General features: G+C 37.9%; 1 protein-coding gene across 5 annotated transcripts in view; it reads right to left on the reverse strand.

Annotated features, from left to right (window-relative positions):
- The window catches only part of CA13 (carbonic anhydrase 13), a 48,753-nt gene that overhangs the window by 33,879 nt on the left and 1,504 nt on the right, over positions 1-13,370 (reverse strand). For all 5 annotated transcript variants that reach the window (XR_009053692.1, XM_057734623.1, XM_057734621.1 and 2 more), the window contains exons 2-3: positions 10,134-10,331; positions 3,214-3,332 (exon numbers count right to left, since the gene is read on the reverse strand). Coding sequence is in view for 4 of the 5 variants with exons in the window: in XM_057734623.1 (XP_057590606.1) it covers positions 3,214-3,332; positions 10,134-10,331 (317 nt within the window). In the remaining variant the exon portion in view is untranslated. The remainder of the gene's footprint in view (positions 1-3,213; positions 3,333-10,133; positions 10,332-13,370) is intronic.

A 13,370-nucleotide genomic window follows, 5' to 3' on the forward strand; every position in this document is an offset into this window, starting at 1 on the left:
AATGCCTCCATTTCCAGCCCTGACCTCTTCTTTAAACTCCAGATTTGTATCCAGTAGCCTACTTCAACATGAGCCTAGAATATCATCTATAGGCTTCTCCAGCTTAACACGTCCAAACAGACAGTTAATTCCTGTCTGCAACCTGCTCCTCCCGGGACCTTCCCATCTCAGTGAATGGTACAACCATCCTCACGGTTGCTCAAGCTTCCTCTTTTTCCTTGCTTCAATCTTGACATCCTTCTCCTTAGCAAGTCCCATGGATTTTACCTCCCAAATGTATCATGGACTCATCTAGCTCTCTTCATCGCCACTATACCACAGTACAAATCGCCACCACCACTCACGTGAGCTACATTCACAACCTGCTAGTTTGTCTCCCTGCTTCTTCAATGTTTGCCCAAGCTCAGAGCAGCTAGTCATATCTTATAAAATATAAAGCAGATAATGTCATTGCCCTGCTACATGAATATAAACTCCAAACTGCTTACCAAGCCCCCCAAAGCCCAAAGTGGTGTGGCCCCTGCCAGCCTCTCTAGGACGTGGCTTATGATGTCTCCTCTCTCATTAATTTCAATCCTAGAAGCCAATGTCTTACTCTTCTTGACCATGCCAACCCCATTTCTGCCTGAGAGCATCTGTTCCTGCTGTTCCCACTTACTAGAAAAGATTCTCCCCAGATTTCCTCAGAGGGCTTCTTCTAGCCATTCAGTCTCTATTTACAGATCATCTCAAAGAAGCCTTTCTTAAGCACCCAGTCACTCTACCAGATCATACAGTATTGTTCCTATCAAAGAACTTACCACATACGATTTATTTATTTGTTTATTGTTGACCTTGAACACCCACCAACCCTGAGGTCTGATCCAGACTTCTTCTTCCTCCAGTAACATTTCTACCTCTAGCCAGAAACACTGACTCCTCCCCTCCCTCACCCTCACCCCCAATCAGTCACCAAACCCCACCACAGCAGCACTTCCAGCCAGCCAGCCCTCCAACTGCACTATGTTCTGTTACCTGGAACTTCCCCGAAAGCCTCCTGGCTGGCTCCCCTTACCTACTCTGCTTCCACCCAATCTATTCTCAAACTGCAGCTTGAAGGATATTTTTAAAACACAAATATGACCACGTCCCGATTTAAAGCCAATCAGTGGCTTCCTGTTGCGCTTCGAATAAAGTTGCAATCCTTCCATGACTTCCCTTAGTATGATTAGGTCCCTTCAGCCTCCCCAACTTTACCCCGACAAATCTCCCCTGTGTTCATGCTCTAACCACACTGGTCATCCTGTTCTTCAAATATGTGATACGCTTCTCATCCCCAGTCCTCACACACGATTCTATGCAGGTGTCTCTTCCCTTTGCCTGGCTCACTCCTGCTCCTCCTTCAGGTCTGGGGTTAAAGGCCTTTTCGCCAGGAAGCGTTCCCTGACCCATCCCCTCCTTCCCAGCACTCCCTTCAGAATGAGCACGCATAAGCTGGGCCAAGACTGGGGACATGCGAGGACCTCAATGAATGCTAAAAGAATGCATGCATGCATGAAGAAATGAAATAAGAAATAGACTTAAATACACATGAAAGAACAGTGTAAATTCCAGTCAAAGCTTTATCCACTTCAAGGAGGAAACCCAGCAAAGATGGCCTTTGCTCTGCAAGTCAGGACTCTGAGCTCCTGGCAAATTTCAGGATATGAGGGCCCTTTTCAGGAAAGCACTTGCCAACCCAGAGTCAACCTCTCTGAGAGTATACTTTCACGTTTATGAAGCTAGAAGGTGTAACCATAAAGCATTGTGACCAAATTTCCTACGTGGCTTAGGAGAATTACAAGGCAGTGACCCAAAGCCAGCTGTTAATCCCCACAAGCTTCTGAGATTTAGAACATGTCAAATTCAGAACACAAAACTTAAGAAAGCAAACCCAAAAACTATTCAGTAGGTGATATAAACTGAGGCACTGTACAGATTCAGGAGTCCCACTTTTTATATTCTTGGCATTTTTGTGTCCACTTTGGATGTAGATTTCTTTCCTCCACCTGGAGGACTGAGCAGGTCCCTTACTCTAAGCACTTGGCCTCAAACAAAAGTGCATTAGTAGGCAAAAAGGACATTTTGGTTGATAGTCTCAAAGAGCAGATGTACAAATCAATGGAAAAATAAAACTGGAAAGAGGTCTGTTTGCTGAATACCTCTGAACAGCCCGGCTAGAAAAGAGTGTCTCAATGCCACAGCTCGGTAATCACAAGAAAAATGAAGAAAAACTGCACTTGCCTGGTAACAAATTGCTCTGTCTTGCCTAGGCAACTCACAAGCCACATTATATATTTTCATTTAAGTAGCTTTGGTTGAGTCATACAATAATTTACTTTCGTCTCACGGTAAAGCTGAATGTTAGCTATATTTAACTGTACTAAAACAAAGTACATTATACTTTGTCCTTTAACCAGATGATTAGAAAAAGTAGAATATTATTAATGAATATGATTATAAGGAAAAGAAGTAACTCTCCAATGGAAAAAAAAAGTCAATGAACAGTTCATCCTGTTCTGCTTTACCAATGACCTGAATAATGAACAGAGTCTCCATTTTAACACCTGAGGTTGTAGAAGTAATGCGGAGTTTAGGAGAGTTTGTGGCTTTCTTTTTTTCCCTAAGACAAACTTTGCCACTTACTATTAACTCTATAATATGGACTTAACATGATATTAGTTTATATTTGCATCTGGACCAAATGTATACACAGTTGGGCCTAAACCAAATGTTTCTTTCTCTCCCTTCTCACTGGCTTTTCAGGAAATACAACAGAGTTTGTAATTTGGTATCAGACAGACCTGGGTTTTAAGCCATCTCAACTGCTTCCTAGCTGGATAAATTACTTAATCTAAGTCTCCAGTTTACTCATTTCTAAAATGGGCACAATAACTCTAAGCTCTAAGACTCAGAAGGGCCAAACTTGCAGCTTTCATGTTGATAAAATCTCACAGTGACAGAATAAAGCAATTTCAGCCACTGAGAAACCTAATCTGGCATAAAGGCAGGTGCCTTCTATGTCTCTTAAATCCCATCACATAGAAAAACTCTGTGTAAATGTATAACTGAATTACTTTGCTGTACACCTGAAACTAACACAATATTATAAATCAACTACACTCCAATATAAAATAAAAAACAAATTTAAAAAAAGAAAAACTCTGAATCATGAATACAGGTCTGCTGGCTCACCTCTGCGGCATATCTCACGCCATCCACCATGTGTTCAGAGCCGTGATCATCAGTGGACCCCCAGTGAAGATGAAACTGGCGTAACCTGTAGCTTCCGGTGAGAGGACCCCCACGCAGAACTAAATGTCAATATATTTTAAATTGTCAGCGAGGAAAAAAAAATATTTACACATCCTGTCACAAAGCACAGTATCTCCCTGGATCACTCAAACATCTCCAAGTCCTCCAAGGAATTTTTTATGAATGTGTCATTCGGTTTGCTGACAGAAATACAACTTTTAAATATATGAGGAGTAAAAACAAACATTGTCAAAGGTTAGAGAGTCCACAATACAGATTTTTATGGAATATCTGGGAAATCAAAACAGACACACTGGTTAGAAAGTAGCAGAAATTGGGAGTTCATAGAGGTAAAGAATTGCTCTGTTTAATGGAGGATGTCAGCCTCTCGAAATAAGAATGTGATCTGCAAAGAGCTCCACTTTGAACTTGGTAGAACAGGCCAGCATTACCGTCAGAGAAGAGGCTTCAGCATTAGAAGACCTGGGCTCACGCTCTCTTTACCAACTGTGTCATCTTGCACATAACCTTTAACTTTGAAGCCTCAGCTTCCATGTCTATAACCTCAAGAGAGTAACGCTACCTCCTCTTAACACTGTTGTGAAGCTGAATGCAAAACACTTATCATTGCCTGGCAGACAATCAGCAAGCTGGACATGTTAGCTATTATTACTATTTTCTTGCTGTTATGATTACTACAAAAACTGGCAAAGTAAGCATATCTTTTATACTTGAATTCTATCTTGGGGAAACATGAAACACAGGAAAAAAATTAACTCTTTTTAAATAAACCATTATATCTTTGTCACTTTGGCAGAGTACATTTTAGTACTTTGCCTCAACAAATATGATCTCTAAAACCATGGCAATAGAATCATGTCTTAAGTATACAGAAAAGCTTCTTAGCAGAAAACATAGCCCTAAACTGTCTCCTCCCGATTAATCTTTATTGGCACGCTTTAAAGGATACAGGAGGATGAGGAAGCACTTCACGCTGATTTCATCAAAGCCCCTACTAATCTCTCATCAACATCCAATAGGATTAAGTGCTGGATTGGTGCGGTTCAGCCTTAACAATAGTTTGCTTTAAATTACCTTTCTCTACAGAGGAGATATATATATATATATATAAATACGTAAGTATATCTCAAAATTTGTCAAGAATGATCCACCCTACATAAGAAGCAAAAGATGTTAAGAAGTATCACATGCAGTTTTCTATAAACAAGAACACAAAAAAGGACAAGATAATACATTTGCCTAAGGCACACCCCTCTTTGAGCTATAATGTAGGAGAAAGAACGATCCATCCTGCCATCTGTATTGACCGATGCCCCTGGACTCATTTCTGCCTTACTCAGTCTGACTCGGCTAAAGTTGAACATCAGTGATTAAAAGCTGGTGTAGTAGTTGGAATCAGCAGACCTGGGAATAGTCTCAGCTTGGCTGCTAAACTATGCCATCTTTCAAAACTCACTTAAGCCTCTATGGGCTTCAGCTTTCTTGTTTATATTTGTGATTGTTTGCCTATTTCTAATCAGGAGATAGGACTGGATGCTCCTTAACTCCTAGAATTCCCAAAACTGCCTAAGGGAAAAACATTGGGAGCGTCTGGAGTAAAACTTTTTGTAAGGTTGAATGGTTGGGGCTTCCTTTGGATTCATTTGGATCCAGATTTCTTTATGATAAATAAAGATCGCTATGTTCAGAGCTCTCTGAAAAATAAAAAAGAGAGAACCACTTACACCAGACTCTAGGGCTCGCTTTTCTGTTACTCTGTCACAAACATAAAATTGTACTGTTTCTTCTCCCACTGGACAATGTTCATGAGGACAGAGATTGCCTGCTTGGGTCTCTGCTGTACCCAGCACCTAGCATGGTAACCATCACAGAGGAGATGAGCAATAAATATCTGATGAAGGAATGAATCAAATATTTGATTTGTATTTAAACAAACAGTTTCAAAGATGATTCACAGATACATTAATTTAAAAAGGCACATTTCCCTAAGTGACTCCATATAGCATGGATGCAGTGGCATTCCAAACAAAAAGAAATCCACAGCTCTATTGTCTCTTTGTTCCTTTGCTGTTGCATGATAAGACCTGAGCTGAACCATGAAGTCATTCCTTCACAGATAAAAAGCAGATTAGAGAGCCTGAGTGATCGATGTGGAATTGACTTTGGGAGAAGATGCAAACAAGCTGGCTCAGGAGAAAGAAAGTGATACCGAAACACACACACACACAATATTAGGGAAACGTCCAAAAATACTGGTTGATCTCTGAAAAGCCTGCTTTGAATCCAGGGTTTAAAGCCAGATTAGCACAGCTCTGCTTAGTTAAGCAACAGAGATTGCCTTACTCTTTACATATCTGGACTTTGAGTGTTTCAACTGAAATATCCAACCTGGGGCTATGATCAGCAAATGTCTAATCATGAAGACCATTCTGTCAGAGCAGTGTGCTACCAAAGAAACACAGGGTGGGAAAAGATGAGTCCAAATATCAAGGGTAATCATTAACAATGAGATGGTCTGTAATAAAACAGCTAAATAGCTAAGCTATGGTATAAATGAATAATGGTGAAAAAAATTATTTTTAATGAGGATGATTTAGTGTTTTCAAGAGTCAAATTATTCATCTTACTTTCTAACCTAGGAGAATAAATATATTATAAATAAATAATAAATAAATATATTGTTTCCACATTATGTTTGAAAACTAGTCATTATTTCTGCAAAATCACACTTGGCAGATAGATAGATAGATAGATAGATAGATAGATAGATAGATAGATAGATAGACAGATGATAGATAGATATAGACATAGACATAGATATAATTCTTGTATCCCTCCATTAAATTTTTTTAAGATCTATTCCAAATAAAACTCTCATATAAGAGGTCTACAGAGATTAAGAAACCAGAGTTAAATGCCATTTTAAAATTTGGGAACATTTTAATAACAGTAAAAGGATGTCTGTCATTTGCTATATGCTGCAAAGACTACTAGAAATGTATGCATTATTCTAATGAACTTAACTTTTTTTTTAATTGTTAGTAATTCACTTACTCGACTCACTTTCTGAAGCTACACTGTAGTCAGTTGCCTAAAATGATAAGCAAGGCTGGCGAAACAAAATCAGAAAAAAATTAATTTAAAAATCGAAACACTTATCTGTTCACGTATTTACTGTCTATCTCACTAGGATGCAAACTCCTTTAAGGCAGAATTGAACTCATTCTCTTGTATACCCAGTGCCTAGGACAGTGCCCAGATCAATAAATATTACCAACATAAAGTAAGAAAGAAGCACTGCTCCACAAACTTTAGTTTGTAAGGATGCTAGTGAAGTGACCTGGGCATCGCTAAAGAGCATAGTCTTAGGACTTGTGAATCTAATGAAAGTCATGGCCCGATCACTGTGTGGTAAACACTTCTCTGAAGAAAAGCTAAACGAACATCACATCTATGGTGTGCTTGGAATCTAGGAAAAGAGGAAACAAAGAGCACACATCTGCCAGGATTATAGTGAGAGAGAGAGAGAAAGAGAGAGAGAGATACTGGGGCTTGAATTCTTTACCTGGGAGCCAGGATGGTCTTCATTAGTCTGGCTTCTAGCTTCCTTTGCTCTGAGCACATGCACACCAAGTTACTCTCTGATTACTCATTCATTCAAATATTCTTAAGAGCTTACAGTGGACCAGAAACTGTGTTCAATGCTAAGTACACAATGAGCAAGGTCATCCCTATCCTCAAGGAACTTACAGAAGGAAACATAATTACAATAAAGTTTTATAATACACAGTTATCAAAGATTACCAATTTAATTTTCTGTATATCTTGGGTTGGGGGGAAGGGGTGGGAATGACACAGCTAAGGTATGCTTAACACCCCCCTTCTTTTTCTGGTTTGTTTCTTTCTTAATGTAAAATTTAAGATCTTGTACATTTGGTTAACTTCAGGCAGTTACCTAGAACTAGATAATAGGATTATAACTGAGAAAACTGACAGTTTTTGGAGATGAAAATTAAAGAACGATCACTGAATCCATTGAGTTACTGATATTCCTAGGAGGTCTTTCTTAGCAAGAAAGCAGCTTCTTTCCTTCTGATATGTTTTTAAAATTTCAGCGCAACATATCTTATCCATAGAAAGGACACAGACCATTATTATTTATTATTATTTTTATTACTAGTTATTAATAGTTGTTGAGTATTTACTATGTGCCAGGGACTATTTCAGTTATTAAAATTTAAAAGTTAGTACCACAGCCTTTAAAAATTAAACGTTCACACGACGAATAATCCACCAATATTTAAACCATTTAGGTGTCAAAAGGTAAATATTAATTGATTTCTGGTGGTTTGTAATTTTATTGGGACTTCACCTACATATACTAATGCATTCTGTACCCTAACGCCATATCATGGTATTTTCCATATCCTCCAAGAAACATCACACCAAAAAATGGTTTTAACTGAAACATATGCCTACATTTATTGAGTACCCCACTGTATGCCAGGCACTGTACTAGGTAGATGAGTAAGACACAGCTGTTGCTCACAAGGAGCATTTAGCTGAGTGGAAAGAACCAACTGGCAGTCACAGTGCAGTGTGGGGCGTTCTGTAAGAGGACAGGCCTGGGATGCCACCGGGGGTGGGGGTGGGGGGTGGGGCAGGGCGGGGCCAGTCAGGTGTGATTCCCGGAGATGTGGGATCCTGTTTGGGTTCAGAAAAACCAGAAGCTAGGGTGAGAATACCCTTGTCTTTCTTCATCAGATTACTGTTTCCCCTCTACTACAGCCAATACGAGTTCTCTCTTATGAATTTCTTCCTGTGTGAATTTCACATCTACCTGTTGCTTTTTTTTTTAAAAGACAATCTTTTTTTTTTTTTTAATTTATTTTTTGGTTGCGTTGGGTCTTCGTTGCTGTACACGGGCTTTCTCTAGTTGCGGCGAGAGGGGGCTACTCTTCATTGTGGTGTGAGGGCTTCTCATTGCAGTGGCTTCTCTTGTGATGGAGCACCGGCTCTAGGCGCACAGGCTTCAGTAGTTGTGGCACATGGGCTCAATAGTTGTGGTTCACGGGCTCTCGATCACAGGCTTAGTAGCTGTGGCACACGGGTTTAGTTGCTCCACGGCATGTGGGATCTTCCCCGCCCAGGGATCAAACCCATGTTCCCTGTATTGGCAGGCAGATTCTTAACCACTGCACCACCAGGGAAGCCCTACCTGCTGCTTTGTAAAGGACTGTTAAAATTCTGAAGAGTGGCTCCCCACAGGTTAAGCTTTGATTATGCAGCCCTGCCAGGAGCATGAGGAAGGTTTCATGCCTGTGGTCTCTTGACTGGTAGGATTGAGAGTTAACTTTGGTAAGAATGGCTTCTTTACAAAATGGGAACGGTTTTATTCAAGTTAAAATGGCTTATTACAGAAGTATCTTTGTGTTCTTTATGGTTTGTACCAAAGAAAAAGAAAAATCAGCAACAACTTATTTTAGCCATGGTAGTTTCTACCTTTTCATTAATTTAATCCCCCAAATTACCATGAAACATTCTCTTCATTTATCTCAATAAAAAAGAAAGAGAATGGTGACCTATATTTATGCAGCTTCTATCTCAGGGGAATACTAAGTACTTTATGAATATTTTCAATTCATCCTGGTAATTTCATTGTGATCTAAATAGAAATGAGACCTTCGCTTTTGGGAGAGGGCACACATTACCCATCACAGACACAGTGTCAAATCTGGAAACACAGACAAACTGATTAACTCCAAGTAGAGGGAAAATGAGAGGAAGAGAGAAAGAGAGAGGGAAAGAGAGGAAGAGGGAGAGAGAGAAGACCAGGATCATCACTGAGCAAATGAGAGTAAGAATTTTTTATGACTAAGGTTTTTTATGAAAAAGTTTTAAATGAAGTACAATCTAATCATTTCTTATTCTAAAAGTAGGAATGGATAGCCTCAGTTTGTTTGAAAGAGTATAAACAGTATCAAACTACCATTATGGGTAGCATAACTTTGTACTTGGAAACTCTGGACTACTTTTATAATGTACCCATCACATCAACCATATCTATTAATACAAATTCATAAAACTGAGTGCTTGAATGAAAGAAAACTTAATATATATAAAAAGTGAGGTTACTTTTCCACCCAAAAGTTGAAAAATACCATGTGCTCATCTTTCCTTATGCATTTTTTAAATGCTCCAATGAAAGTGAATCACTTTTATGAATTTAACAAATACGAGGCAAAAATGTAATGGGCTTATAACTTTTGCTAACAATATAGTATCACATAAACACAAGATATTATTACTAAACTAAATCTGAGCTAATGAATAAGTGAAGACTTTCTTCCAGTTAAGGATTTTTATAATTTAACTATATTTTTCATTAATAGAGTAAATACAGCATAATCCTAATATTAGACTAAAAATAAAAATGATTTGTCAGAAGCCTTAAAAAAGTGTTCCAAAGTCTGATTCTCTCTAAACTTCTCTTTAATCTTACTTTTCAACTTGATATCATCTATTCTTTGGGCAGGAGGCATACCTGAAGAAGGATTAAATGTTCATTTTAAAAGAAAATGCTCTTTTCTACTTCATTCAGTTTTTACATTAACAAATAAACTAGTTCTGGGTTTTTTTTTGGTTGGTCTATTATTTATTCACAGTGTGAAAGACATTATTCCATGAACTAATCAAACAAAACTTTTATTACAAGTTCTAGCAAAGTACTAATAAGAAACACACAGTGCATAGGTATTTCAAATATGAAAGATAAGAATGTACCGTCCAATCATCCAAGCCCCTCACCCCCAACCAAAAAGAAAAAAAGAAAAGCCAACCTGATTTATCTTCTGTGTCATCAAAGTCAACATTGAAGGAATGGCCACTGTTACTGATGATTTTAGCTGAGCTTGCGTCATACTTGATACTAAGAGGTCGGAGGGAAGTATCGTATTTCACTTCTTTGGTTTTAATCTCAATCGGAGATTGTTGCTCCCCATCAGCAATAGGGAAAAATTCATTCCAATGAATAGGACCTTTAATATATATAGGACCAAAAGAAAAGTGCTGAATAAGTTATATCATTCAACAAATGCTTGTTGAGTGCAATGCACTGTACTTGACATTGAAGAAAATACAAAGATTAATAAAATACGAGCTTTATCCTCAGCACTTTAGCATCTAATGGTTTTGCTTTACAAGACCAATTGCTTTTATTATAGGTATAGAAACTTTCTGGTTTGCCTTAATTTATCTTCAGAATTAAACTCACCCTTGTAAACAAAAGAGTATGTAAGTTTTATAAAGTACTTCGCAAGTGCCTTCTACCAACTAAAAACAACAGTACAATTCATCATTGAAAACAATGAGATTCAGTCTCAGCTCCAAGAATGAACTGTGATAGCTCCACAGGTCAAGTTTATGGGCTGAAAGACCTAACGTAGCTGAGAAAGCTGTGTAGCAAAAAAAGGGTGCAGTTCTTTAAAATGCTCTCCCCACCCACTTCTATCACTCACTGTATCTTCGAGTGTCATGCAGTCCTCATCTCAATTTCCTGTGAATGTGCAACAGGCAAACTAAGGAAATATGTAAAATTTTCACATATAGAGTAATCCATATAAAATGACTGCACCATGTCAGGAAATGTAATATTGTTGGTTTTCTGCAGTAGCGCCAGGTAGCAATTTAATTCTCTCCTTCTATATTTCAGAATGTCCTTCCAGGGTTGCTTTGCCAATATTATATTGGAATGCCAACACAGGGACAATTGTCACCCCGGTCCTCCATTCACAAAGTCAAAACTGCATTAAGTTCCCCAATCAAACGCATGTTTGGTAAATTGAGGTGAACCAATAAACTGGCAATTCCCTGTCTAGTCTCTTCATTTCTCTGGGAGACTCATTCAAGTTCTGCCTCTCAAAATCAACAGCAAGGCTGCAGCTTCAAGTAAGCTCCAAGACTTTACAAGTTAGAGGTTCTTATTACCTCCTCTACTCTGCCTGCAATGGACACAGCCTCCACCAGGTCAGTAGAGCACCACTGCTGACTAAGCTTTTTCCTACTCCGCTAACCAACTAACTTGATTTCTCTAAAGCTCAAGTACTTACTGAAATGACACAGCATGACAATGAACTAAGCATTTGTTACTAACAGATATTTTTTAAAGATAAGATTTAGAATGAAATTTCAAGAAATGCAAATATATCACAATTATCAACAGCTTTGATCTCTAAATCTAAAGCTCCTTGTTACTCTTCTTCTTCGCAAAAGAAAAAGCATAAATTCTTTCCTTCACATATGTTTCAGGTAACAGAAAGTCATAGCATGAATATATTACCACACACATAACTTGGAAATTGTTCTCTTCTGAATCATACATTTTGGACTTGAAAGCAACTTGAAAATCAAAATCCTTGGTTACATCTTATAGAAAAGGCATTGCATTTCCTTATTTACTAAGTACAGTACTTTCATTTACCTTTCTAGTACTCTTTTTGCATACAATCTAGTCCTTTTTTCATGTGAAAAAATGTTCTATTTCACTGCCCACAAGTATGAGTTAACCTAACGAGAATCAGATTTCAAATATGCAATACATATGTCATAATATGCTTTTTCCAGTCAGGAAAGAGCATCTTTCTCCTCTTAATTCCTTTGTGTTCCTATTTCCAGACTTTCAAAACCGGAACTATTTTTAAAAGCAAAGGTAAACCAAAAAAATAAAATAAAAATATCACTTTGCATCAATTAGTCATTATTACCTACTAACCATGATGGTAGTAGGTTCATTTCCCTGCCTCTTACATGCAACTTTAAGCCCATGTAAACATTGCTGTAGAGATATAGGGGAGTTCTTCCATTGATTCAGGAACTTTTGAATATCCACAGAGATAGGTAGTTTTCAGTGATTGTCACATTTCCTAAACTCAATTAATAAAACTGTTGATCGTTCATTGTAGAAGTTCTAAGTTGTTTGTGAAGGTGGTAACCACTTCCAATGCCTCACCTCTTCATGTTCCATTTTATCACTGCTGCTATTCCCAGCTTGTTTCCTTTTATCTGCTTATTCACTGCTCTTGCCAGTCTAAACTGAAAACAAGCAACAAAACTTGCCCAGTCAGGATACAACACATTTCCAGTAGGATTTTGCCAACGTTGATCTACTTAAAGGTGTGGTCCTCACAAAGCTATTGAATCTAAAAGCAGGGAATGGCCCTACAACTCTAAGCAGAAATACAAAATCACTCCTTGTTAATGGCTTTTGTAAGATGGATTTTTTTTTATTTTTCAAATTTTTATTTTTTCTTCAATTTTCTCCAGCTTTATTGAGATATAATTGACCTACAGCACTTGCAAGTTTAAGGTGTACAGCATCAAGATGTGACTTACATACCCCCGCTATGATTACCACAATTAGTTTAGTGAGCGTCAATCATCTTGTACAGATACAAAATCAAAGAAATAGAAAGAAACATTTTTCCCTTGTGATGACAGCTCTTAGGATTTATTCTCTTAACAACTTTTATATGTAACATACAGCAGTGTCTATTGTATGTAGCATGTTGTACATTAAATCCCTAGTAACTGGAAGCATGTACCTTTTGACCACCTTCATCCAATTGTCCCTTCCCACTCACTCTGGTAATCATAAATCGGATCTCTTTTTCTATAAGCTTGCTTGTTTTTGAAGCATAATTTACCTACAACATTATTTTAGTACCTAGTGTACAACACAGTGATTCGATGTTTTTATACACTTCAAATGATTACCACAAGTCTGCTTACCATGTCACCATACAGACATCACATAACTTTTTACTATACTATATTCCCCACTCTGTACCTTGCATCCTTGTAACTCATTTATTTTGTAATTGAAAGTCTGTACCTCTTAATCTCCCTCACATATTTCTAAGACAGATTTTTTAAATTTCTGATGTGCTTCATTGAAGCCAGTATTTCCTGACATTAGGGAATAATCAATACTCATTGATTGAAAATACCCTTCTTCCTAATCATAGTCAGGGCACTGTTAACACTCAGTATCTATTAAATAACAAAAACAAAAATTATTC

This window comes from Hippopotamus amphibius, chromosome 5 (genome assembly GCF_030028045.1).
Source record: "Hippopotamus amphibius kiboko isolate mHipAmp2 chromosome 5, mHipAmp2.hap2, whole genome shotgun sequence".
In the NCBI taxonomy this organism is placed as follows: domain Eukaryota; kingdom Metazoa; phylum Chordata; class Mammalia; order Artiodactyla; family Hippopotamidae; genus Hippopotamus; species Hippopotamus amphibius.